The 27811-nt window shown below is 45.7% G+C and overlaps 1 protein-coding gene across 1 annotated transcript; it reads left to right on the forward strand.

The window, feature by feature from the left end:
- Window positions 1-24321: 24321 nt before the first annotated feature.
- LOC146182872 (uncharacterized) lies at window positions 24322-26816 on the forward strand. Its single transcript, XM_084608962.1, has one exon. The coding sequence runs from the start codon at window positions 24355-24357 to the stop codon at window positions 25537-25539; it is 1185 nt and encodes a 394-aa protein (XP_084465088.1). The 5' UTR covers window positions 24322-24354; the 3' UTR covers window positions 25540-26816.
- The last annotated feature ends 995 nt before the right edge of the window (window positions 26817-27811 follow it).

Here is a 27811-nt window from a genome sequence, read left to right on the forward strand (position 1 = left end):
ATTCAAAAGCGTTTCCCTCACTATCGCGTAAACAGCGTTGCGTTGCTCTTCATCCAGCGCACGGAGCTGACGGAAAGGGGGCCACAGAAATGTTGCAATTTTATGGAGTTCCCCAAGCTGCATTTTACTTTCAAAAACCTGCATTGCTCTCCTCTTCAGAATGGCCATTTCTGAGTTGGCTGTAGAAGATGCAAGGTGTTTCTTCAGCTTCGTAAAGTAAAGAAGAACAAGTGGCAATGTTGGCTGCTTGTCTTGATCAAGCTTATCGGTTGCCTCTTCGAACGGCTCAAGGAAGTCGGCAATGTCCGTTAATGTCGCCTTGCTGACATCCTCCATCAGGGAGTTCTCTCTCGATCCAAGCAAGGTTTCAGTGTCCTCGTATTGGGTCAGAACTGATCTTATCATTGTAAGCTTTGCATTCCATCTTGTGCTCACTTCCTGGCACATGGTTTGGGAAACTGGCTTACGAGGCCGCTTTGCTTTAAAAAAGTGACGGCAGCCTTCACAGTATCTCTTGCTGGGCTAGTTGGTGTGACATTGCGTTAAACCAAAGGAAATACAGCGCTAAGTTTTAGACGAACCACACAGAAAGACGGACGGGACAGGCGCTAACTCCAACTAAGTTTATTGAAAGCTTCATGTGCACATATATAACCCGAAGACAGTGAACGCTTGCGCATGTCCCTAAAGTAAGAAGGAAAAAAAACCATTCTTTCTGTGTGGTTCGTCTAAAACTTAGCGCTGTATTTCCTTTGGCAGCCTTCACTTTCTGCATTTGCTCGCGCAGCTCCGGTAGATTTTCAGAAAGATAGGCATCATCAAAGATGTGCCTGAGTACTGTGTTCAGAATGTGAGCGCTGCAACTCATTCGAGTGTAAGGGCGGAGGGTACTGATAATATTGGCGCCCTGATCAGTGACAAAGACATATTTTTTAAATAGGTATTTGTCAAAACCCATCTTTGCGAATCGGCGCATAAGTTCCATCCGAATATTCTCGCTCGTCTTTCTCAGGAGGAAAGTCGCCTGTAAACAGCCCCAGGCTTTTCAGCTTCGTAGTGGGCAGTTGCAGCAATGTACGAAACCTTCTTATAATCATCAGTCCACATGTCCGCAGTGAAGCAACACCGACATTCCGCCATTGCAGCTTCGATGCTTGTCTTTAATGCTTCTCGCTGTGCACTGGCCACGTCACTAACCTTACGGGACACAGTAGTAGGATGTGGAAGCACATCTTTTGCTGACGCGCTGCCTTACCTTGCACCGACAGCGATCAGTTCATCGGCAACCTTCAAAAATCCATCGTCACATACATCAAATGGCCTCGTGTCTTTCGCGCACCAACGAACACAAGATGCCAGGTTTTCTTTCAGTGGCAGCAACACCTGTTTTTGTTTGTTTGTTTGTTTGTTTGTTTGTTTGTTTCACTAAAGAAAGAAGTAATGGCAGCACACTTTGGCGTTGATTTGCATTTGTGACTCAGATGGGATGCTCCTGTTTTGCCTCCATTGTAGGTCAACAAGCTTTTGCAGTTTTTGCATTGCACATGCCCTACTGGTGACAAGTTAATTGGCATCAACCAGTACGAGAAATTTTTTCCAGACTGCACTTTTTCTGGCTTCCTCAGAAATAAGTTGCAGCTTTCCCGAAGCAATGTCGCTTTTAAGTCGTGTGGCGTTCATATTCCAGGACTTCATATCCCAAGCGAAGAAAGAATGATGCAGGAAAAGTGACGGTGCGGGCGCTAGTGGATGGCCGGTGCGATGAGATACGCGAGCTGGCGGTGTGATGTAGGGTGGTTGGCCGAGGGAGCTGTAAAAGAACTTATGGAACAGATTAAGAGAAGCAATGCGACGACGATGGGCAAGAGTTGATAAACCTGATTGCCGTTTAAGTGACGATACACTGATGTCATATGAATAGGAAGAATGAATGAACCTGGTGGCGCGATTTTGGACAGATTCTAGTGAACTGATGAGATATGCTTGTTGCGGGCTCTAGATAGCAGATGCGTGTTCTAGTTTGGGTCGGATGAGCGATTGGTAGGCCAGAAGTTTGATACTTTGAGGTGCGTGCCCTAAATGGCGTTTCAAAAAACCCAATGATCGCTTAGCTGATGCGACGATGTTCGTTACATGTGAGCGCCAGGAGAGATCCTGGCACAAGGTGCGCCTAAGTACTTGTATGAGCATACAGATTCTAGTGGAGTGTTAGCAACCGAGTAAGTGAAAACGTGGGGGTTACGCCGGCGATGAAAAGATACGAGTTTACATTTATTAGGATTAAGCGACATTAGCCAGTCATCGCACCAGGCATGCATTGCGTTAATGTCGTTTTGAAGCTGTGATTAGTCAGATGTATTGGAAATTGTGCGGTAAATAACGCAGTCGTCTGCAAACAGACGAACATTGCAAACCAGGTTTGAGTGTAAGTCGTTTATATAGATTAAGAATAGGAGGGGAGCTAATACAGAACCTTGGAGTACGCCTGATGTTACTGGAAGAGGGTTATAACTGTGTCAATTAACGAGAACAAACTGGGAGCGGTTAGAAAGGAATTCTTCGATCCATAATAAGACGTTAGGATGCAGATTTCGCATGGTTAGTTTTAGCAGTAAACGCCTGTGGGGAGTGAGTGAGTGAGTGAAAAAACTTTATTGAGGTCTTTTGGTTAGTCTCGGAGAGTCTTCCTGCAGCCACTTCTTCGCCACCGTTGGAGACTCCTTAGCTCGGGTGGTTCCCTCATTCCAGGGCTCCACTGGTCCTGGCTACCTCGCATGCGTGCTGCACCAATGCCCTTTGGGCGGTGAGCTCGCAGCTGGTTAGCAGGCCCTCCCATTGCTCCGCACTCGGGTTAGTTTGTTTGTGGAAAGTGTAGTTGTGTTTACATTCCCATGTGACGTGGTATAGGGTCGGACTGTCTCCGCACCAGGGGCAGCTATCTCTATACTGTGTGGGAAACATTTTGTTTAGAATGTATAAGTTGTGGAAGGTGCCAGTCTGCAGTCTTCTCCAGCTGGTCGCTTCTTCTTGTGTGAGTCGCTTGTGGGGCGGAGGGTATTTTAACCTGCTGCCTCTGTAGTGATTTAAAATATCTGCGTACGTCGGGTCCACCATCACGGGGTCCTCGAGGTCTTCTGTCAGCAAGGCTCGGTGCGTGATTTCGCGAACCAGGCTGTCTGCCCTCATGTTGCCCTCTATGTTGGTGTGCGCCGGTGCCCAGAAAACTACTTGTGTTGCTTTAGAGCCCGAGGCTCCTGCGCCGAGGAGAATGCGTAGGGCCTCCCTGCAGATCCTTCCTTGTTGGAATCTTCTGCAGGCTGTCTTGGAGTCTGTTATTATAACCTGTGATTCGTTTCTTCGATAGCCCTCGGCCGCTGCGAGTGCCACAGCGATCTCCTCTCCGTCTACTACCGATCTTCCTCTCGCGGATGCGCAGCTGATCGTGTTGCCTGAGCAGTCAACCACCGCTGCTGCTATCCTCGTGTTGGTGCTGTATCTGTCTCTCGGGTATAGCCCTGCGTCTGTATATACTGTATATGCCTTTTTAGCTAGGTGGTTCTCCACGTATTCTACTCTTGCCTGTCTTCTGGTCGCGTGTAGGTTGGGATCCATATTTCGTGGTATCGGGCGAATTCTGAGGGTTCGCCGGATTTCGTCTGGAATGTTTTCGTTTGGGTCTGGCGTGTTTTCCGCCTGGTAGCCTAGTCTTCTCAGTAGTGTTCTGCCTGTTTCCGTGAGTTCTAGCCTTTCTAGCTGTGCTTCCAGTTGGGCCGTCGCCAGCTCCTGAAAGGTGTTGTGAACTCCAAGTTCTAGTAGCTTGTTGTTTGGGGTGTTTCTTGGTAGGTTTAGGGCCGTTTTGTAGGCTTTCCTTATCAGAGCTTCGGCCTGTTCTTTTTCTTTCTTGATTGCCGGGTGGTAGGGAAGGGAGTATGTCACCCTGCTGACTACCAGGCTTCTGACTAGTTTAAGGGTGTCGTCTTCCTTCATGCCATGCCTTCTATTGGAGACTCTTTTAATCATTCTGCTGACTTGTTCGGTTGATTTTTGCAGTAGGCTGATCGTGTGGCTGCACTTTCCGCTACTCTGCAGCCACATGCCTAATATCCTTATGACGTTTTTTTCCGGTATGTTTTGGCCTTCGAGCTTGATTTCCAGGTTCGCCTTCGTAGGTTGCTTCGCCACCCTGAGTAGCTCCGACTTGTCTGTTGAACACGCTAGGCCTCTTGCCCTTACGTATTCTTCTACGCATGTTGCGGCTCTCTGTAGGCTTTCCTGCTTCTCTTCTAGCGTGCCCCGGTTGGTCCATACCGTGATGTCGTCCGCATACATGGCATGCTGTATGTCTTCGATTTCTTCCAGTCTTTTGGCCAAGCCAATCATGGCTAGGTTAAAGAGCACGGGCGAGGTCACCGACCCCTGTGGGGTTCCCTTGTGGGGGGTGCTGAAAGGCTGACTTCTCACCTCCCCCAGCCCTATGGTGGCTGTTCTGCCTGCTAGAAAGGCTCTTACATAGTTGTGAGTTCTTTCCCCGCAGTTTATATTTTGGAGTCCCTCCATTATGGCCGGGTGCCTGACGTTGTCAAAGGCCCCTTTGATGTCTAGGGCCATGACCACGTTTTCCCCTGTTTTTGGGATGTTGGTTAGGATGTCCTCCTTGAGTTGTAGGAGAACGTCCTGCGTAGATAGCTTAGACCTGAATCCAAACATGCTGTGTGGATAGATTTGCTCTCGTTCCATCTACCGCTGGATTCTTTTCGTAATTATTCTTTCATACAGCTTTCCCAAGCATGAGGTAAGGGAGATTGGCCGCAGATTCTCGATTTGCAATTTTTTGCCCGGTTTGGGAATCATTACCACCTCTGCATGTTTCCATTCGGCCGGGATTGTGCCCTCGGCCCAGAGTTGGTTGAGGTAGTTTGTCAGCTGGTTTACTGCCCCCTCGCTGAGGTTTACTGCCCCCTCGCGTCAAATGCTTTAGCGAAGTCTAGAAAAATAGCTTCAGTTTGTAAATTTAGGTCGAGGTTGGAGTGAACGTCATGAAGAAAGATGGCCACTCGAGTTTCACATGACAGACCCTTGCGAAACCCCTAGTGTGAGGGATGAAAGGAGTTGTTACTGTCAAGAAAGTCCATGATTTGAGAATAGATGACCTGTTCCATGATTTTGCAAGGTATGCTGGTTAATGATATAGGACGGTAATTTAAAAGAGTATCTTTGTTGCCTGATTTACAGACGGGAATGACCTTCCCCACTTTCCAGTCATCCGGAACGCATCCTGTAGAAAGCGACTGTGAAAACAGTAACAATAAGTATATTGCAGAAATGCTGTTAGTATTGCGAAGTATTTTGGAGTTAATTTCGTCGACGCCGGCCGATAATGAAGTTTTAAGATGTTCGATTAGCGAGGAAATGCCAGCTTCAGAAAGCACGACAGCAGGCATGTTGGACTCTATATTGGCGGCGGAAGGCGCAGTTGGTGGGTGAATTTTATTAGTGAATACAGATGAAAAAGCATTATTAAAAATGTCAGCGCATTCGTTGTCATCTGCTTCTTCGCCAGACTCTTTAGTAAGAGTGATGGTATGTGCCGGGTGCTCACTTATTACCTGCCAGAACTTTCTGGGATTGGAAGTCAACAATTTCGGGAGGTCGTTGTGAAGGAAAGAGTATTTCGCGTTGCGGATTGCGGATAGGTACGTGTGTTCGGCTGCATAGTATTTTTTCCCACGCGAAAGCGTCGTATTGCTTTACTTTTGCCGCGCGGAAAAGGCATTTCTTTTTATTGTCGAGCCTTTTTATTGTTTTGGTACACCATGGTTTTTGGCGGTCCGAGTGGAAGCTTATTTTAGGTATGTATCTTTCAGTTAGTTCGATAATCTTGCTCTTAAGGAGGGACCAGTTATCATTTACTGAGCGATCTTGAAAAGATACTTAAAATGTTGTGAAATATTGGCTTAATTCGAGATTAAAGGCTTCATAGTTTCACTTTATGGTCGCCGATTTCGCGTAGATAAGTGATAGATGACAGGGCTTCCGGGTGGGTGGTTAGGATTAGATCGAGGATGTTTGCACACCCTTCTGCAACGCGGGTTGGTTCGGATACCACTTGTGTTAAGTTGAAGTTTCTCTCAAGTTTCTTCAAAATTTCTCTTTTCTCTTTTTCTCTCAAACCAATAATTACAAAAATATGTAATTAGTCTTCACTAATTATTAACTTTAGTTAACGAACAAATACTGGAGGTTAGCAAAGGCAACTCTGAACATCTCTGAATTGGTTTAGCTGTGCTCGGGCTAACCGTTTTTTTTTTTTAAGCTTGGTCCAAGTTAGCCCCCCCCCCCCCCCCCCCTTGCCCCCTAGGTGGCTGTAGCATCTTTCTTTATACATTATATAGGTGCTTGTAGCTCAGCGTTAATCCTTTAATTTCCTCTTTTCTTAATTGCGCTTTTCCTTTTTTCTTCATTTTTTTTCTTCTTCCCATTCTTACCTGTTTACCTTTTTGTTCACCTTTGCTGCAGTTTTTCCCCTTGTTTTCCTGCAGTTTTTCACCTACTCCCCTTGTTTCGTTTTTTTCCTGGGAACAGCTTTACCCACAACACTCCCATTAGCTCAACCTCCCTGTTTTCGCCGCCACGTATACAAGCGGCGCCAACCATTTTTCATTCTTTAAAGCGGTGCGAGGCATATCCCTGGTTTAACGTTCCATTCTTATTCATTTATTCTTTTTTGTCTGCTTCTAGCCGCATCGCTCGCAGTTCGTGTCGTCAGGTGCGGTTTTATTTTTCCAAGGAATCCATTTAGAGCAGACAACGCACTGTAGTCGGCGCTGTTTGTACATGAACGAACAGGATTTGTTCTGCTGGTCTGGCGGCAACATACGCCTTGTGGTCGACGGTAATGCAGCTTGCAAAAACTACGCACTGGGAGCATAGTTTCAAACGCTCCCGTCGCGACAAGAAAACTAAAACACGCTGGAAATCACCAACGATGACCGTCCGCAGCATTGTCGGGTGGAAGCATGGGTGGGAGCAACGCCAGCGGCTTACCACGCTCCGATTACGCTCCGACAGCGTGCAGCGCCAACGCGGCATTGACATTACGAGGGTGACACAAATTTCACAGCATCCTACAGCGGGCGGTCCCTCGCTGCTATCACGTGACTCTAGAGTCTCCGCCTGACCGAGCGCGTGGTTGGTCAGCGGCGACGGCTGCGCCATCAAAGTTCGAGTGTCGTCTACTGCAGCGCAGCGTAGGGAGAAGCTCGAGCTCATATTAATTTGTAGCAAATACTGTAACTAACCTTCCTCTGACGGGTACTCCCATCAACGACGGTTACAATACCAATTGTCCTTTCTCTTTTCTTTTTGCGTGTGCTCCTGACGGGGCACAAGGACGTCTCGACCAACTTGATTCCACTGGTTCAACTTACTGAGATGAAACCGACCGTGCATGTATTTTACTATTTTACGGAGCGGGTTATGTGGCCGTTGTCATAATTTTGTTTTCGTAAATTCCTGGCTTCTTCATAAAATATTATGTCAGCATGGTTTCAGGTTCAAGAAGTGTTCAAGTCCAGCCTTCACGCAAATGATGTAGAAAGGATATTTTTACGTACAACGGAAACAGTTTGAACGCGTAACTTGTTAATTCCGTTCTCCTGCCTCACAGGTAGAACCTTGCATTGCTAATTCAATAAACAAAATGATACAGCATCAAATTTTTTTAATTAGAGTGCACTAAGAAAGCGCAGGTAATTTATTTTGTCTGTAGGCGTGTTTCGAAGCGTCGGTAGAGATGCGATTGCTTTCCCGGCTATACAGAGATACTTCCCAAGCAATCCCAACCTCTATCGCTGCCGCGAATATATTTTAATTTGTTTTTAATCATACGCCAGGGAAACGACCCGTTTTTCAAAACCCATCAACCGCGGCATCATTGTGACGAAAACGTGTACCTGATGTCATCAAACCACTATGACGTAGAGTTGGCAGAGCAAAAAGCAGTGACGACGACACACCGTGTCTGTTTCCTTCGTGCTCGCGCGGAGAGGTAAGTACACGCTTCTGCTCGCTTTTCGCACGAATGCCTCTCGCATTGTCTGCGCTGGCGCGTCGATTCTGCGGTGGACGTGTTTGAAGCTCAGCATGGCTCATAACTCTGTTCTAGACGTTTGCCAGAGCAAAACAGGCGAGAAGGTTGTGTTCCACGGCTTTCCCCGTGATGAAGCGCAACGTAAAGCTTGGGTAAACTTTGTGCGTGAGTCCGGACGCGCAGACTCGACTCCGAGAAAGGGGAGTAGAATTTGCTCGTTTCACTTCAGGCCAAAAGTTTCTCAACATCTCAAATGAATTGCCCCAACATATCTCATACTAAAGTGTTTTTGTTTTTTTTTTCTCGAAAAATAACTCCCTAAATAATATAGGGGAATCAGCTATGCTGCAATAAATGAGGCAACGCGAAAAACATTCGTCACATTTCTCGAACACTTCCTGCAATACCTTGCCAGACAGTCAATATAAAAGTTATATAGATTTGTAGACAACACGAAGTAGCAGCGAGTAAAGCAGAAATTTCGGCTAACTGTTAAGTATTCATTTCGCTCGCAGTGCAGCAAGACGGCTTGTTTTGTTTGCTTTGTATTTGTCGCCTTCGTGTTTCGTTCCGCCCTGGCAAGCGCAGAAAAGTCAATCGGGGCAGTATCGAGGCATTCAGCAGTTTATAAAGTATTAATGTTCGCTTGACCGTTGCGTTTAATTTTAACCTCCCTGCCTTTCCTCCTCATCTTCCTCCTCCTCCCTCGTTCTCTGCACTTTTTCAACATTTGAGAGAAGGAAGAATGAACTCGCTTTCTAACATTGTTTTGACATGGATGCCGATATCTTTTTTGCGTCTCATTTTTGGTGCCTCATATTGTTCAGATGTATGCGAACGGAGAGGTTCATGAGAACTGCTTGAAAGTGTTGCTCGCACCAGTAACCAAAAACACCGTAATTACAGAAAACCAATTTTTGGGGGCTCTTTTTTGTACACTAATTTTGGCAAGAACGAGTAAACATCGGTTCTTAAACGTTCTGTGAAAATCCCTGATGATTCCCTTTTCCCTATATGCCACTCTTAAAGTATTCTTCAAAAGACAAAATTTTCTGCCGGGCATATGTATATCAGTGTGCAACTGCATCAGTAGTATGCGCATAAGTATACTGTCACGGCTTTGTGACTGGGCTAGATTAAGAGAGCCGGTACACGTGAAAGTCCACTGTCACAGTTTTAGATAGGTCCTGCGAAGGTGGAGCCGATTAACTTCAACGTCTTTAGAGTCACTGAAAAATTTTCAGAGTACGGCAAATGTGCCCGCGGGCGCCATTTTCCTTCCAGACCGCCGGACCCAGCCGCCGTCTCAATGGCGAATGACAGCAATCGAAGTCTTCTAACATGTTTTTAAAGTAGAAAAACTGAAACATTTTGGCACGTTTATTCAGAACAGTATTACCAGCGATTATGTGGTCACTAACTTTATTACTTTAGTCCGCAATCGATGGGAAAAGATGAAGTGTGTGGGTGAACCGGCGAACACTTCAGGGCGCCTGCTCTTGTATCACGTAACATAAAAAAATCATAGCCTTTCGATCAGTCCTGTGCTTTTCATAAAGCGGAGTCTGTAATGTGACTGTACTGTCTTCACCCATCCCTCTCTCACCCACAACTTTTATACCACCTACCACTCTCCTCCAGTGCAGGGAAGCAAACCGGTTCTTTTACCGGTTAACCTCACAGCCTTTCCTCCTCACCTTCCTCCTCCTCCTCCTGCTTTTGTATATTGCCGGCTATTTGAATCAACTCGTGTTTTAAGGGCAGTGCAGTGGTGTTACATGCGTTACAACATTATAAAGTGACGAAGTGTGAAATAGCATGTCTGCGAAGATCTCAGGAACGTGTGCGTATATTGTTAAGAATGCCGACCGCTGCCGCCGCTGCGCTAGATGCGGTAAAGACACGGAGGGCGAGGTGCAGATCGAGTTTATTGCGCTCTGACATGATGAATCGTTTTGTATAAGCAAAACAAAGTGAAGCAGCAGGCTCGCCGAGACAGCATAAATAGACTAACATACAATTTAGTATCGCCGTCGCTGCTCCAAGAACACCAAGCAGGCTTTGTTGAAGCATTTTGCGTGAACTTAATTCTTTTTCGGCGCCGTCATTAAGTGAAGGAAAAGTAACGCACTGGTCTCACCCATTTTCGCCCTGAAAAAAAAAAAAACCTTTTCCTATGTCATTGCTGTCACCACGCGGTTGTGAATATTGTACTTTTCACTGTGTAATGGTATCTCTTTATGTTGTTTCATCGGCATACGCCTTGTGCCGCCAATTGCTAGAACGTTGCTCATTAACTGCCGTCAAAAATTGAATGACATCGCACATTAATGGCATCTCTGGTTGACACACATTTGCCAAACGTTTCCAGCTGCGAACACACAACTATGGTTGGTTGGTTTAGTTATGGGTTTTAACATCCCGAAGCGGCTCATACAATGAGATACCGTAGTGGAGAGCTCCAGAAATTTCCAACACCTGGGTTTCTTTAACGTACAACTAGAAATAAATAACTAATTATTATTTGCACGGAGCTTTATGTACATTTGCATTAGCAATAAAAATAAAAAGGAAGAGCTGCGGCGGTCATCGATCCGATCCCCACACAAACATACAGAGTGTGTGTGATTTCGCAGAACTGAATATATATGCATTAATGCCGGCTGGCTGGATATTTAACTTGATTTGAGGATAGCTTTTGCAAACTTCCGCAAGTAAAATGGACGCTGCATGTTACTGCGCACGTGTGGCACACGGTGTTGGAAGGAAAACATGTTGCCATTAGGCGAACTATGTTCACGCTGAATACCTCGTGCCCTTCTTTCGCGGCTAAACGAACTAAATTTCAAACCAATGAACAAACGTATTTTGCGCAAGGTGTTCCTTGATGGCACGAATTTTTCCTGGTCGGTTCTGTGAAGCCACACCTACCACTAGTGCAGATCCCTCTTTTCGTCGAGACACGGAGAAAACGTAGTTCTAGACTCAGGCTTGGTGCCGCACCAGAGACATAGTAGAATTTCTCACGTGTACACTGCGAGAAACGATCGGAAAAAGAGGAACTCCCGCGCAAGACACGTATTCAGCGCACGCACTTGGAGGGGATATGGCCACTGGAAGTCACGTGACGCGGATCAGCCAGTAGGCGAGTGGCGGCGCGGGGAAATCGAATGCGGTACTCTGAAATTTTTCCAGTGATTCTAAACGTCTTTCACTCCGAGCGCCCCCTGGCATTCCTCCCTCCTTAAGCGTGACGCACACAGGCAGACGTGCACACAAGCGGACAAAAGCAAACGAAAAAAAAAAATTGCAGATAACGTTTTTCAATTACGGCGCAAAATACGGCTTCATTCGCAAGACATGAACTGTGTCTGGACGAGGTAGCCGACGGCCTCTCTGCTCTGGGCTATCCGGGAGCACCTCTTAGTTGACGTCGCTGAGGCGCCGCAAGATTTTATATGGTCCGAAGCAGCGGCAAATTAGCTTTTCTGATAGGCCACGGTGTCGAACAGGAGTCCACACCCACACCTGGTCCCCGGTGTTGTAGGAAGCTTGTCTGTGGTTGTACCGGCGTGAATCCTTGTCCTGTTGCTGGGCGATGTGGACGCGTGCTAGTTGGCGTGCTTAGCCTCTTGGGCAAGCAGAGCGGCGTCAGTAGAAAGCTCGCTATCTGTTTCGCAAGGAAGCATTGCGTTCAGCATCGTCCGAACCTCCCTCCCGTGAACGAAGGAAAACGGCGTGAAACGTGTCGTCTCTTGGACTGCCGTATTGTACGAGAATGTCACGTATAGTAGGATCGCATCTCAATTCTTATGCTGGGCGGCGACATACAATGCCAGCATGTCCGCCATGGTCTTATTAAGCCTTTCCGTCAGCCCGTTTGTCTGCGGATGGTAAGCAATAGCTTTTCGATGCACCATACTGCTGACATGAAACACTTCGGCCATCATTCTCGAAGTAAAGGCAGTCCCTCTATTGGTAATAACACAGGTAGGAGCACCGTGCCGCAGTATCATCTGGTGTGCCAAGAAATGGGCAACTTGAGATGCTTACCACTAGGTAGCATTTTGGTCTAAGCATAGCGAGTCAGATAATCTGTGGCGATGATTATCCAACGGTTGCCACCGGAGGACCGAGGGAAAGGACCGAGAAGTTCCATGCCGACTTGATCAAACGGTGCGCGTGGTGATATTATGGGCACGAGGAGGCCTGCAGGCTTTGATTGCGGAATCTTCCGACGCTGACATTGCCGACAGCCCTGGACATAGCGCTTAATAACAGTGGCAAGGTCCAGTAGAATGTCTGTCGTATTCTAGCAAGTGTGCGAGAATAGCCCAAATGGCCAAAAGTTGGTTCATCGGGGCACTCGGAAAGTATTTCCTCTCGCAGAGCTGTGGGCACCACGTGGAGGTAGGTTCTCGGCTCAGATCTAGAGTTGTGCTTATAGAGCACACCACTTCCCAGGCAAAAAGTTGAGAGGCTCCGAGAAATGTACTTAGGTATGGAGTCTGGCCGACCTTCTAAATAATCGATCAGGCCTCGCAGCTCCGGATCGGCACGCTGCTAATTAGACATATCGGGAGCATCAACAGCTCCGAGGAAGCTGCCAGCGTCATCCGTGTCTGGTGAAGCCAGCTCTACAGGCGCACGAGAGAGCGTGTCAGCGTCTTCATGCTTATGTCCGCACTTATAGATTATAATGAGGTCAAACTCCTGTAGGCGAAGGTTCCATCACGCCAGCCGGCCGCATGGGGCACGCAGGTTGGCCAACCAACACAAAGAATGGTGGAGTGATCACTTTAAATGGGCGACCATAAAGGTAAGGGCGAAATTTCGCAGCAGCCCAAATAATAGCCAGGCATTACTTTTCAGTAGTTGAATAGTTCATCTCGGCGCGTGATAATACTTATTAAATGAGCCTAATTATACCTAACTAGTAAGGGGGGATTATATAAATATTCCATGCCTGTTTTGCTCACGTATTTGTTGCTAAAATTAAATGAAACAGACGTGTCTGCTGTGCTGTGCTTGAAACTCGGAATCTACAAGCTTAAATTCGACTCTTCACGTGTTTCATAAGCGCGAATGAAGTCGTAGAAAAGGTCATAATGATCTGCATACATGTTATGACCCTATTTAACGTTGCGTATTTGAAAAAGAAAAAAAAAACGGGTCAAAACTCGTTGCAAGCGCAACCATTACAATGTGTGTTGTCTGCTCGCACTGAAATTTAGCATGCATCATTCATTCGGCCAAAGTTATTTTGTCGTTGATATTATCATGCAGTCGCCACATATACCGGGTGTCCCAGCTAACTTGAACCATGGGTTACAAAATAGCATACTTGAGGTAACTCAGTGAAACCAGCTGCGTACAACTGCCAGCCTCCTTGCGCACCACAGGCATTTTTTTGTTTGCAATTGCTTAATTGGCTAATTATGTTAATTTTTCTAATTCATTAAATATCGACTTGAGACCAAAAATATGAATGGGAAAGTTGGAGTGCGCCTTCAGAAACCCCCATTTCAGTAATTGCGATAACAAAAGCATCACGTATATTTTTTTCCCGGGCTCAGAAGAAAGCCCGCGAAATACAAATAAAGCCACGTGACTAGCCCATTCGCGTGCCACGATTGTGGTGCTCTCAGTCGTGGTTTAAGTGAACAAAATCAGCTGCGGCCGTGTCTTCTCGGCCCCGGTAAAGCGGCAGGCCGATATGCCTGCGATGGCTTCTTCGCACGCATCAGACAGGCGGCCCACGTGAAGGTGCGAGTAGCAGCGAGCGCGGCAAGGCCTTTGCATACCTTCTCTCCCATCAGCGAACGTCACGGCAAGCGGATGAGCGATAAGGTATCAGAAACTGAATGTGCGCGTACAGGCTTGGGTAAAGGGGCGAGATGACGTCATGTGACGCGACTAAGATTTGCGCTTGCACCTTAATTTGCTGGTACTTTATTGCCATCCGCCTGTCGTGACGTAGGCTGCTGGGGTGCGCAGGCCTTCCCAAGATCTTGGTGGCGACGGGCGAGCTCGAGCTCGCTCCAACCATTGCAAACATTTCAGCCTGCCACTTCAACGGGTCCATCGGGTAACGGCGCCAGCTGATTTCGTTCGCTCATACCACGACTGAGAGCACCACAATCGTGGCGTTCAAATTCTCTAGTCACGTGGTATTATTTGTATTTCGCTGCCTTTCTTTTAAGCCTCGAAAAAAAGACACACGTAAGACTCTTTATCGCAATTCATGGAATGGGGGTTTCTGAAGGTTCTCTACAACTTTCCAATTGACATTTTTGGCCTAAGGTGAATATTAAGGAAGTTATTAAAATTTACGTAATTAGCTAATTAAGTAATTGCAAAACAAAAAAAAATTGTCTGTGGTGCACAAGGAGGCTGGCAGTTGTATGCAACTGGTTTCACTGAGCTACCTCAAATATATTATTTTGTAACCCTTAGTTCAAGCTAGCTGGGACACCCGGTATATTTAAAATATACTAGAGTAAGCATTTTTAGAGGTATTTCGCTAGCAGAAGCCGAATAATTAGACTGCCGGCAGCCGCAGTTTAGCGTTACGTAGGAGCGGGCTGTTGCGCTAGTTGTAGCTGCGACGGCTAAGAGCTGAAAGCATGCGAAAAACCAGGAGGACATTGTGCACTTTTTTTGCAGCCTTTAAAAAGCTTGCTCGGTTTATGCTGCACTGCCCGAGATATTAAGAGCAGCTAGGGTTTCCTGTCTTCCGGTGTCGCGGCTGGTTTACCGCGTTTTAGTTGTTCAGCTGAAATTGTGACATGAGATTCCAACAGTGTGTTGTGATATTCCTCCAGAAGATCTAGATTTAATACAGTTCTTCTAAACCTTAGAAGTATGGACTATCTTCGCTATTATAAGGTACATGCTCTTGACAGCTCAACTGATTTTGTTCACTTATGTGCTACAGTTCTCTTTTTTTTTTCCAAAACCTGTAGGAGGCAGAATGCTAAAGAGCTGTATCATGGTTAACATCATACTGTCAATCAAATAAGAAACTAGGAGGGGCATGAAATAAAAACATCTCTGAAGTATTTATTCTGTACTTGAGTTATATTATGAAAATCCTTGTATGAGTTGACATGATGTATGAGTTACATTTTTATTCTGCATGCATCACACCCCAAATGTATGTACCCAAGCGACCCAAAAACCTCTACTAATGCTCGTTGAGGGCCTGGGTCTGCTAGTGACGTAGCTATTCCGGCAGTCAGGGAGACATACGCACTTACCGAGGCGGCAGTGCATGCGATAAAACCCCACTCATGAACAAAATTAACCAAGAATAGTGTGTGGGACATTTCATTCAGATACAACTGTGGAAGCTCTCCATGTTTGAAATTCCCATGCTTGATTCCCCAATACTGTCTGCTGCATTATGTCGGTAAAAAAAAAGGAAAATACTGAAACAAAAGCTTTGTTTTAATGGCATCTCTTGAAACCTCCAGAAGCTTCAGAATGCGAAACAATTATTTCATCCAATCAAAGCCTGTAACTATTTCACTGTTGTGTGCTTTGTTCTTAAGGTCTGGTTGGACAGAAAAGCTAGATGTGTGCATTCAGGTGTTTACAGTAGACAAAAGAGCTTTTAATGCATACATACTGAAATGTGGGAATGCATAACTTTCGCAATATATGTTCAAGGTGAAGGCGTCAAGTACGAAAAGCCAGGCATAAAAGTCAACTTCTCTTGTGGTTCTTCATAATGAAAACATCAAGGCTTCAACGCTTAGCAAAGCTTCACTAGGCACACCAAGAGAAACATTCAGACGCAAGAAAATAGCGAAAAGTAAAAGTGACTAGTCTTTATTATACAGCCATGACAGAGGAAATATTCTTGGATATGGGAGACCTTTCTCCTACTGTAATTACACCTCATATTACTTCTCCGGCAGAAGTTTTTCAGAACGTCTTTTTGAAAGCATGTGATTAATGACCTCCAAGCAAGGGTGGGAGTGAGGAACTGTAAATTGTGACAAAATGCCTTGTACAGGCTGTAGAAATGAGGTTCAATAGACCTGTGGGCGAGTAATAGAAAATTCATATTAGTAGAGAACATAGAAATCTTGCTTCTGCAAAATTCATACTTCATACCCTTATGGACATAAAAGCTGATGGGTAGGCCAGCCTCTGCCTATCTTGCAGAATTTCGCACTTCTTGAATGGCCACCAGTACCTTGTTTTCCGTCTAAAGGCCACGCAGCGAATGAAAATAACACAGAAACTTCATGTATGCAGCTACTTGAATTGCATCACAAACACCTTATGTAGACATTCATTTAATTTTTGCATGCACGTTTAGCAGTGCCTAGATCATTATAAAACTAGTTTGCTGAATAGGAAGGTGTGGTTTTATACCATGTATCTGAGCTGTCAACTTTTCTATGTACCATACAATGAAAGATGAAAAAAGCTAGACAATAATAGTGCTGTACGTAAGTGAATATTTTAATGACTCTGACCCACAGTATAGAAAAATGATGTTAATTTTTATTCCTGAAACACACTTTAACTGTCTACACAGGACAAGAATAAACAGCAGAGTATGGCCTGCGCAAGCAGGAAACTTTATCCATCTTGCTTGTATTTCTCCGCAGTTTCTGCGTGCTCACGCTGATTGCTCCGCTGATGAAAGCATGTTTCGTTATCTTGAGTTAAATCAGAAAATAGTAGCTTGCACAACAATGTATAAATCTCACAACTGCTAACGTTGACTCGTTGGCCTAGTCAAGTAACGAGACCAACCATCAACAGCTGATTGGTAAGCATCGTGAATGTACATGCGTATCGCTGGAGTACGTCGCGTCGCCTGCCGCCGTCGCAAATGCCTGCAACCTGTGCGCGTGACAAGTGGTGCTCGCCGGACACAACTCTGAGTGAATACAATGATCTGCGTCATTGTGGGAATGCGATGTAAGGATTGGCGAGCCCATCTTAGCACCTCGTAGAGCTTCGCGAAAGCTGAGCTTCATGCACGCGTAGCAAGCGGAATGCGTGCGTATGCCATGCACCGAGAATAGAATGGATACGTCTGACGTATCTTCATACACTTCGTTTGTAATAACGAGTAAATTCTGATTAGTTGAATCTGATTCACGATGAAGTTAGTGCAAAAAACGAAGACCCAGGAAGCGCTCACGTTGTGCCTTTCTTCTTCCATAGTCCTAGTTTTCTGCGCTAACTTCATGAAGTTCTTTATCTTATTGGCGCATGCATAGGCAATAAACTGTAGTGCTACAATCATATGCAGGCGAAATAACGAGTGGTCACCAGGCATGGTAGTAATTGAATTAGAGTGAGGAAATTACTGTAATTTATTACTTTTCCCGGTAATTTGTAATGTAAATTACTTTTTTGGTTTGGTAATTTGGTATTGTAATAAATCAATTACTTTTTGGCAGTAATTTCGCAGCAAAAGGAATTAACTCCTTTCTACATTAGTTTTACTAAATTGCGCCGCTACTCCTTCAATAGACCACAAAGTAGAGTGCCGCGAAAGCAGGAACGACGTGCGGCAAGCCGAAGCCAGCGTTACGGATCGGCAAAAGGAGACATAATTGAGCAATGCCTTTAAAGACGTCCTATCTAGCAGGGACTCTTAGTACGGCTATCCCATGGCAACCATTCTCCAAGCAGCAGGATACAAGGCGTCAAGGGAATGCCGAAGGAACAGATGTGGCAAGAAGCCCCGAGTTGAAAATATGTTGGAAGCGCGGCACAGTGGCAGTCCCTGTTGCGTCGGCTAGAGCACAGTGGCGCCTGGTCACCACGCGGGGCGAGAGAGGGTTTGGGTGGGGGGAGACAGGCGGAAGGGTCCATGGAGGGAGCGACTGTGGCGTGAGCATTACTCAACGCAAGATGCTGACGTCGATTCTTGGGACTGTGGAAGAAACAAATTCGAAATAACCAAGCTTCCACGAGCCCTTTAAATGGCACAGACAGCTCCAGGCCAGTAAGACGCCGGGTTCGCCGCTCATTTCGCTACTATTCGACCATGCGTCTACTTTTGTTGCTTTTTTTGCGGTTGTCTTATTTTTTTTAAAGGGAAGTGCAGTAGGAAAGAAGGAATAGCTCTCTGAGACGGAATTTGGCGGGAAGACGAAAGAATGTGCGTGCTTCGTGTCTGAAAAACAAGTTGTTGCTTATTTTATTTTACTAATTTTACTTAGTTTTTGCGTGGATAAAAACTACAAAGGAATGTAGAAGTAATTGTAATGTAATCTCATTACTTTTGGGGGCAGTAGTAAGTAGCGTAACTTAATTACAATTTTGGAATTTTTAGAAAAGTAATTACTAATGTGAAAAAAGTAATTTTGCCATTCATGGTGGTCACTCAGGCACGCTCAATGATTACGTTGAGATGTTGATGTTTCAGGCAACCAGTTCAGAAAGATGTTTTGAAAGGCTGAAGAGCACTTTAAGAAAAGGCTGTAAGTGAAAGGCAGAAAAGTGTTTTCACAGGCGTTCATCACGAATACACTGGATGAAGAAAAGGAATTGTGGGACACGGGGACAGCTTTCAGCTTAATATGCCTAATTAGCTCAGGGCTAGTTACGTTCATGCGGCCCGTTGCACATGCAGCATTTAAGTTTTGAAGTGACAGCTTCACTGCGATAGGTAGACCCGCGCTTCACGTCATAACTTAACTTTCAAGCAAACTTTACTGTACCTGCACCTTTCCTTTCGTATAAGGCAATGTATAATTTTCAACAAAAAATACAGATGGTTTAACTCGGTTAATAATGGAATATCGTGTAACAGCAGGGCGTTTTGACAGGTTTGTGTTTGTTGTTTCTGGATTATTAAACGTTATTAGGGCAAAGGCCTTTCTAGGCTCATGAAACGAAATCCCGCGCGCGAAAGTTGTGCACGAGATCTGTCAACGCCTCCTATAAGCAGGCATTGGATCTGAGCACTAGATTCCGCTAGATGTATTCTCCTTGTCTAGCGTTCCTGCAATCTGCAATTCCTCACTTGAATGCGCGCGCCAAGGAACGCCACACGACAGAAGCGATGGTGTACCGTCTAAACACACTCGGCGGAGGAAGTGTGACTGATAATGCGCCTTTCCACTTATGTGTAGCACTGCAACGAACGCCGATAAGAGGCAGACGATCAGAGGCAAATTAGAGGAAAAGAAGGGTAGGCTTTCGTCATTCTTCTCTTAAATGACATCTAAGAGACTAATTTTTATCAGGCGGTCATGCTTCCAGACCAGACTCTGTGCTGCAGCAATAAAAGTTCCAAATGCACTGCAGAATTTGCAGTGGATAGAAATGGGAAAGCTTTAGCGTTCCTACTGCACAGGTACATCACGTGCCCCTTGTCGAACACAACCAGCGTTCCCGTGAACGCATCGAAGTTCTCAGGCGTTCCATAATTGAATTACAGGAAAGGAAAGGCGCAGTTCCTGTCACACTTGTTTCTGTGGACACCTGAAGTCTCTCGGAAAGGTAAAAAGTCGACTCTGCTTCAACACCGGGTTTTTGCGAGACTGTGAGTAGGTAGTGCTGCACCACTGAAAAAAAAAATTAAAAAATACGATGACACAATGGGCTCTAACATCATTAGCCTGACATCATTACTAGCTGTGCATAGCTTGCCTGCTCTTTCGAATTGCTCTGGACCAATTATCAGCTAACCGATGTAATCATTCACGAAAATGTTGTGAAATAAACGGCAAAAGGAAGAGTATATAGAGCCACCGCAAAAGAGTACACGGACGACAAAAAACAAAATCCTGTGATTAACCAGCATGAACTGTCATAGCCAAAATAGTTTTTACGAGGAAAATCCCGAAACTGCTCTGTATGACCTGCTCGTTCAAAAGCTTATTCAATATTACAAGTAGACAGGGAACTTGTGTCGACTGAGATACAATGAGTGATTAGCGCCGATTTCCCGATCGCTCACCATCATTATCGTTCAACACCTGACCAAGCATTCATTGATTTCATAGGAACTTGCTAGGTCGGACTAACCATGACTCATGAACTAAATGTGAATCCAGACTCACATAGACTCATATCTGAATATTAGTGAACGTCACAATTGAACGTGAGTCCGGACTCACGACTCAGATAACGATCTGAATGTGAGCCTGTATGAGTCCGAGTGAGACCGCCGACCTATGGCAACAGTACGTGGTCTGGTCTTCTGCTGCCCCAGTTTGTATTTCGGTGCAAGCATTTTTGTTCGAGGAGTAAGCTGTATCTCTGTCGGTTTTAGGTGGATCTCAAAGGATAACCGTGACCAGGGACTAATGAGCTTTTTCTGCGGCCTGCTTCATAATTTTATAACGATATTATTTTAAAATATATTTCAACCATATTTTTACATATTTTATATTTGCAATCTTGCTTACTCTGTACTCTCGCGAAGTTGCCGCGTAGCGCGATATGCGCAGATGTCTGGCTTGCGCACTGCCGGTTCGCGGCAGCGATGACGTTGTACGCTGTATGCTGAAGTCCATTCGGTCGAAAGGCAACCCCATTGCCGTCGCCGTAACCCTGAATTGAGACATGCCGGAAAAAATATCCACGAAATTTATATCAAAGCTGAAGCAACCGTTCATTGCGCATCATTCCGGTTGGTGGAGTTGGAGGCTATAGTTGGCCAATGGACTTCGAAATGATGATATATGCCGCTCCGATTATATGCCCTTTTATATAGTGTAGGGCTCCAATGTGGAGAGAGGCATACCTTGCCTTGCTTTCCCCCCAAAACCATCTCGAAACAACAGCATCAAAAAAGATTTCACCACAGAAGAATTCGTGGAATGAATAGCCAATGCGAATCGCTATTTCACGAGTGCTCTTAATGCGAAACTTGAGTCTAAATACTGTCTCATAGTCATACAATGCGAATCAGATTATTCTCTCAATGTTGTAAACATTCAGCAAGTTGTAAGCGTTCAAAATATTGTTTATTTGCTTTCAGATTTTTTGCACGATTAATGGTGATTTGGTGCATAGCAGGCGCTCCAAATTGGTTTACCGAGCTCTCGTTGATGTAAAGACATTTGAAATAAAACCAGAAGATGCACTTTAATAACAAACACAGACGATGAAAGATCGCCTAATCATACCCGTAAGTGTGGTGCCTTGGCCTCTGGGCCTCAGCTTTTGTACCGCGGCATTTTATCGCTGTGGCAGAAGAAGGCGTGTTAATCATCAAAATGGTACATGAATTACTTAGAGCATCACCTTCCTTGCCGTGATATGTTCGGGAAAGGAGCCGAAGACTTCATCGTTGGGCGATGAGGTAGGTGGACGACGCACAACAGCGTTAAGATGTTACATATTTGCAATGGTTGAGAAAGTGCATGCGAGCACATAGTTAACAAGAAAACAAAGTAAAAAATTTTAAGCGTTTCCAATCGCTCCAGTTTGCGATTTATCAATATTACGCAGCACTTATGTGAGTACCAGGCTAGGGATTCCAACCTCTTGACAACCCTGTCCTTTCTTGCTATAACTCCCCTCTGTACTTCCCCTCGCCTCTCCCCTTTGCTTTCCCGCCGGTCGCATCTCGGATGTTTCAGATTTTAGATCGCAGTTGCCGCGACCGACATCACTCTTTTCCTTCTTTTTTGATTATTAAGAAAACCACTACCACAACCACCAATCGGTCATTGGCTCCACCCCCGCCACATGTTACCATGCAGCCATATGAATGCACGCACAAGGAGGAATCTTCGCACCTTGCAGTCACGGGCTGTATTTGTTAGTAATGACGCAGTAAAAAAAAAAGTCCAATTGGGCGTTGCAGTTGTCTAGTTCCAGCTAGGCATTCAAATGGGTTCTACCGTTATTAACTCTGTGGTTCTACCATAATAAGCTGTGTGGCCGATTCGACTCCTTAATTGGATCGTTTGGTGCTAGCTTCAGCTTTTAATTATAACCCAGGAAACCATTTAAAACTTCCGACGGGTTCCATTTTGATTAAGGGTGTTAAGGGAGCATTCCCGATTGGAATTCCAAGTCTGGATGATATCCTTGACTGTGATCTGCATATACAAAGCTGATATACTAGTTAGGCTCTCGTAAAGAAGGTAACCAGGGGCTTAATCTTAACTGATTTCGCCATGTTTACTTGTTTCTATATGTATGTTTCGCTTGATTTCTGTAAAAGCTTCTAATCTCCTTCATATCAATTCCTTCCCAGAATTGTTGGTTCACGCTCTCTTATGAATAAAGCTCCAATTGGAAATCCTGCTGTTTTTAGAGCTTAAGCTCCCTAGTCGCAGTACACGTTTACAACTGATTTCATCACGCTGAGCCCCAATGACCTTGACCGGAGCCAAGTTGCCCAACTACGTGAGATACTGCACCAGCGGCTGCGTTTCGGGGGAGGCGAAACTGTCCACAAACGACTGCGCGTGAGCCGCGATTAGCCTTTCATTTCCTGTAAATCAATCATTAAACACGCACGCGTCTGCTCTCGTTCACATTGCGCTTCGCCAGATGGCGGAGCACGCCAGCGGTATTTAAAGCGGCGTGGCATTGTGGACAGTGCAAAGATTTCGCGCCGTTTGTGAATGAGAAGCTTGAGCGCCCCTCTAATTCAAACCGTGTACAACCATGCAAGACCATGCTTGCGTGGTCTTCTTTTTTCCTTCCGGCTACGCAGTTCAGAACCTTTGGTCCTAGTAGGTGTGTCATTTGGTTTTGATGGTCGGCCATTTATTTCCAATTGTAATCGCCAATTGAGGTTGAAAGGTTGAGCTTATGGGTGGTGGAAACACAACTGAATTTCGATCGATTGTTTTAGTTGGAAAATTTTCATTTTGGTTAAACTATTTGCTGTTTTTTTTTACTGGGTTCCTGGCCGAAGGTTTGTGTACATCGCTGCTAAAACCGCTTTGGAAAACAAGGGGTCTGTCTCTTATGCTCAGAAAGGAGATATGTCTGTCTATACCCGTCCCTCGGCTTCGTCCAGGCGGCCGGCGTCTTCCCAGCCATCCCCTCGGGTGGCCTATCCGCTGACTCACTGGAAGCATTTCCGGGGCATGGTCGTCCCATTCGGCATCGCAGAAGTATCTGCATTTGCAGGTGCCGTCATCGGAAGCTGCCACCACGCCTGCATCTCTTGTCTTCCCCGATGCGATTGAGTCAACATGGGCGTGAGGAATGCCTTCCTCCAACAGCGGGATTGTCTTTCTTAACAGCCATTCTTCTTGTTTGAGAACGGACGATTATAGCCCCGAATGACTGGCGCGCATTTGCAAATGTACCGTCTTTGCCAAAAGTAACCCGGCTGTAGGGTTTGCTTCTCGGTCATCCAGTCAAGACTTCACACCACATCTGAAGCTGTAAATCTCTGCAAAGTAAATACGAGCCCCTGTACCCACTTATTAAGATGTTGTGATGTTCTGGGAATCCTTATTGACATTATAATAGAAGAGAGAAGCGAACATACAGCCCGGTTACTTTTGGCAAAGATGGTACTTCGTGTCTCATTTCCGGCTTTTATTACCTCTAGAAACTGCGTAGTGTCTGTGTCATGTCCAGATCTCAGCTCGCCTGTGATAGGCACAGTTGACGATTTCTCGGGAAGAAAACGACAGCGCATTTCTAGGGTATCTCGTTTTCCGACTGACTTACGACAAGGCATATCTTAAAATGTAATTAAAGCAAGCATGCAATGAACTCTGATGACCGGGGTTCGTTTCGGCTGCGCATTTCCCACTTTTCTTTTTTTTTTTTGTACAGTACTTGACGCTAGGTTTCTTTCAAGCATGCACGAGCGATCGCTTGTTTGTATCGAGCGCGCAACACGCGAAAAAAACACACACACAAAAAACGGGTCTTTTTTTTTTTTTACTTCTGGACCCAACTCGAGCTCTAAAAGTTGTAACAACTACTAAAAGTTGTTGTAACCAGCGCTGGCAGGTCTTCGGACACAGCCTGTGTTGTAGAGAGCGCGGAGCCTTCCTGCCCAACGGGAGCCTTTTTTTTTTTTTACTTCTGGACCCAACTCGAGCTCTAAAAGTTGTAACAACTACTAAAAGTTGTTGTAACCAGCGCTGGCAGGTCTTCGGACACAGCCTGTGTTGTAGAGAGCGCGGAGCCTTCCTGCCCAACGGGAGCCTTTTTTTTTTTTTTTTTTACTTCTGGACCCAACTCGAGCTCTAAAAGTTGTAACAACTACTAAAAGTTGTTGTAACCAGCGCTGGCAGGTCTTCGGACACAGCCTGTGGATTCTGCTTCCGGCCACGCCAGTGAACGGACGCAGGATGCAGGGCTCCTCAGGAGCGGCTTCAGCGGCCATGTCAGGCCGCGGAAACGAGGGTTTTGCATCTGACAAGGAATACCAGGTTATCCTGCCAAGTCTGCCAACCGGGCGAGTTGTTTTGAATTCTATTTTTCTGCACGCTGACATAAGGGCCCGCCCATACAGGGTGGAAGACTTTCGCGATGCGCTAGTCGGAATGTCGCTGCTCCCAGACGTTATCGCTCTGGGGGCGTATCGAATGAGCCATGTATGGGCGGTAACTTTCAAGGATGCGGAAGGTGTGAAGAAGATTTTGAATGCAGGCGAGCTGAAGGTTAAAGAGCATCGGTGCCTTGTTATTGACCCGGTGAACCAATGCGTGCGTATGAAATTGCACTGGCTTCTTCATGGCGTGACTGACGAAGACGTGAGGCTAGCTTTTGCGCCATACGGAACAGTCAGTGATGTCACGAGAGAGCGATGGCGCGTTCAAGGTGTCGCCGATAAAGGCTCAACTACGAGGTTGGTGTCCCTCAAGCTCAAGCCAGGGATAAAGCTTGACGACCTTCCACACCAAGTCATTGTTGCAGGCGAGTTGGCACTTGTGGTTGTATCGGGACGACCGCCACTCTGCCTCCGGTGCCATTCTACTGGTCACATCCGACGGCAGTGTAAAGTACCACGTTGCGGTGCGTGCCGAAGGTATGGACATGAAGAGACCCAATGCACCCGCACATATGCCAGCGCTGCAGGCCCCGTGAGCAGAATGGATACGTCCGATCTGCTCATGGACGAGGTTGAATCTGAAGAGGCAGCAAAAAATGTAACTGATGTGGAAGAAACACAGTCAGCTGCTTCAGGATCTGAGCAGAAGACGACCCCTGAAGTGGACAATTCAACCGAGACTCAGCAGACGGTAGCTTCTGCCAACAAAACAACTTCCACAGAAGGAAAGGACAGGCCACTTGCTGAAGATTCATCACACGAGATGCATCAGCAAGGTGAAACCATGGACGTCGCAGAAGATGCAACCGGTAGTCTAGCGGGAAAGCGTCCACGGGATGCAACAAGCGACGCATCGGGGACGCCAGGAAGCAGCAGTGGAGATGAACCGCCACCAAAAGCGGCTTCGACCAGACGGCCGAGTTTTAAGCCGCGCCCCAACATCCCGCCTGATACACGGTCAGCGGGAAAACCGCCACCGTAACTATCGTGAATCTGTGCATTGTTGCTGGCTGCGTTGGAAGATGCTGAGGGGACTTTGTGAAGACAGTTTCTGGCTACTGTCTGGTGCAACTATGTGTCTGCATTATGAAGAGCATATGCAACTAAGTTCAGTAAGCCTTTTTTGTTTGTTTGTTTTTTACCAGCAAAGGCCGTCACCATACGTTCAAATAATCAAACTAAATCATGGATCCTAGCAATAAGATAGTGCTACGTATTGCCACATTAAACGTAAGAGGACTGGGAGCAAGAAAAAAACAGTACCAGCTTAAAAGACTTCTCTTGGAAAAAGAACTTGACCTAATAGCTGTCCAAGAAACAAAGATCGAAAGTGTTGAGCAAACAGATCGTATGGTGGCGCCCTTTCAGACCCGCTACAACGTATGTGTTTGCCATGCTCTTGGTACATCAGGGGGTTGCGTTCTTTTTATTCGCAACGACATAACAGTTGTCCCTGAATCTGTCGTCATTTGTGAAAATGGGCGTTTTCTTGTCGTAGATTTTTTCTTCCATGCGTGCAACTGGCGAGCAGTTTGTGTTTATGCGCCAAACGTTGAGGCTGACCGCGCAGTGTTTTTTGATAATCTTTATCAGTATCTTTCATGCGACAAGAAAGTAATCCTGTTAGGAGACTTTAACTGTGTCTGTAGCGTTGCTGATCGTTTAAAAAAGCTGCCTCTTAGGGACAAGAGTGCGTTAGCGCTTAATCAGATTGTACAAGAATGCAATTTGGAAGATGTGGGGGCAGCTCTAACAGATGGTATGCGTCCACTATTTACGCATTTTCAGAATGAAAGTCATGCAAGACTTGACAGAATATATGTTTCTCTAGAGCTTTTGCCGCTGTGTACCAAATATGAGGTCGTACCTGTACAGTTTAGTGATCATTGCCTAGTAATTGCAACTGTCGGAACAAGGAAGGAAAAACCGAAATTTAGCTGGGATCTATGGAAGCAGAATGACAAGCTTTTAGAAGACGAAGAATTTATTAACTACGTAGATGAACAAATAAAATATATTATTCAGGCTAATTCGGCAAACGCTGTTGCCGAATGGGATGAATTCAAGCAGCGCGTAAAAATAAAAGCTATTGAGAGAAGCTGCATCAATAAGTTCAAGCGCAACAATGAAGAAAAGCAATTACATGAACGTCTTGAATTTCTTTTGGCCATTGAAAGCGACAAGCCAGGAAGCTGTTCGAAGGAAATGAGAGAAGTAAAGAGCCGCTTGCAACAGATTGACACGAACGAGTACAAAGCGGCGGTGATAAGGGCGCAGCTCAAAAGCTGTGGGCAGGCGAAACGCCAACAAAACGCGCCTTATCGGACGAGAAAAGGTACGCGTGCCGGAAAGAAATTAAACAGATACGATACCAAGGCGAGGTAATTTCAGACAGTAAAATCATAGAGCAAGCTTTTGTTGAATATTTCAGCGAGTTGTTAGGCCGTGAAAGAGATGTCCAAGACGGGTTTGAAAAAGAGTTTTTACCGCTTATGCCATCGCTTGATGATGAGACAAAAGCGCGACTTGAAGAACCAATTACTATTAGCGAAATTGAAAGTGCAATCGATGGCTTACAATCTGATAAAGCCCCTGGACCGGATGGGTTAACAGCAAATTTTTACAAGGTGTTTAGAACACCAGTGGCCCTTCTGTTACACCGTGTGATCTCGGAAGCGTATGAAAAGCAAAGAGTGCCACTGTCCTTTGGGGCTTCCCATATTACTTTGATACCCAAAACTGATGATCCCGAGCAGCGGTTGTTGGTGGGGTCGTACCGTCCAATTAGCCTTACCAACACAGCCTACAAAATCTACACTAAAGTCTTAGCAAACCGACTACAAACCGTAATAAAGCTTTTGGTAGGTCCACACCAAACATGTGGCATCAAAGGCCGCACAATAGCTACAAATATTCATGTCGCCCGTAATGTTCTGGAATGTTGCGATGTTTGTGAAGGCCGTGTTGCTATGCTGCAACTCGATTTAGCAAAAGCTTTTGACCGCGTATCGCACGTGGTTTTACTTAGTATTCTTGAGCACACCAACGTCGGTCGAGTCATACTAGAAGGCGTTAAGATGTCATACGCATGTTGCACGACACGTGTGATTGTAAATGGTACTCTTACTGAAAGCGTGCCAGTGCGCTCTTCGGTAAGACAGGGCTGCCCGCTGTCGCCCCTGCTATTTGGAATGTACCTCGAGCCAATGTGTTTAGCTTTGCTTCACAGCAATAAGGTGATCGGTTTTAAGCTT

The sequence above is a fragment of the Amblyomma maculatum genome, chromosome 7, assembly GCF_055883805.1.
Source record: "Amblyomma maculatum isolate TAMU_Amacu chromosome 7, ASM5588380v1, whole genome shotgun sequence".
Taxonomy (NCBI): Eukaryota; Metazoa; Arthropoda; class Arachnida; order Ixodida; family Ixodidae; genus Amblyomma; species Amblyomma maculatum.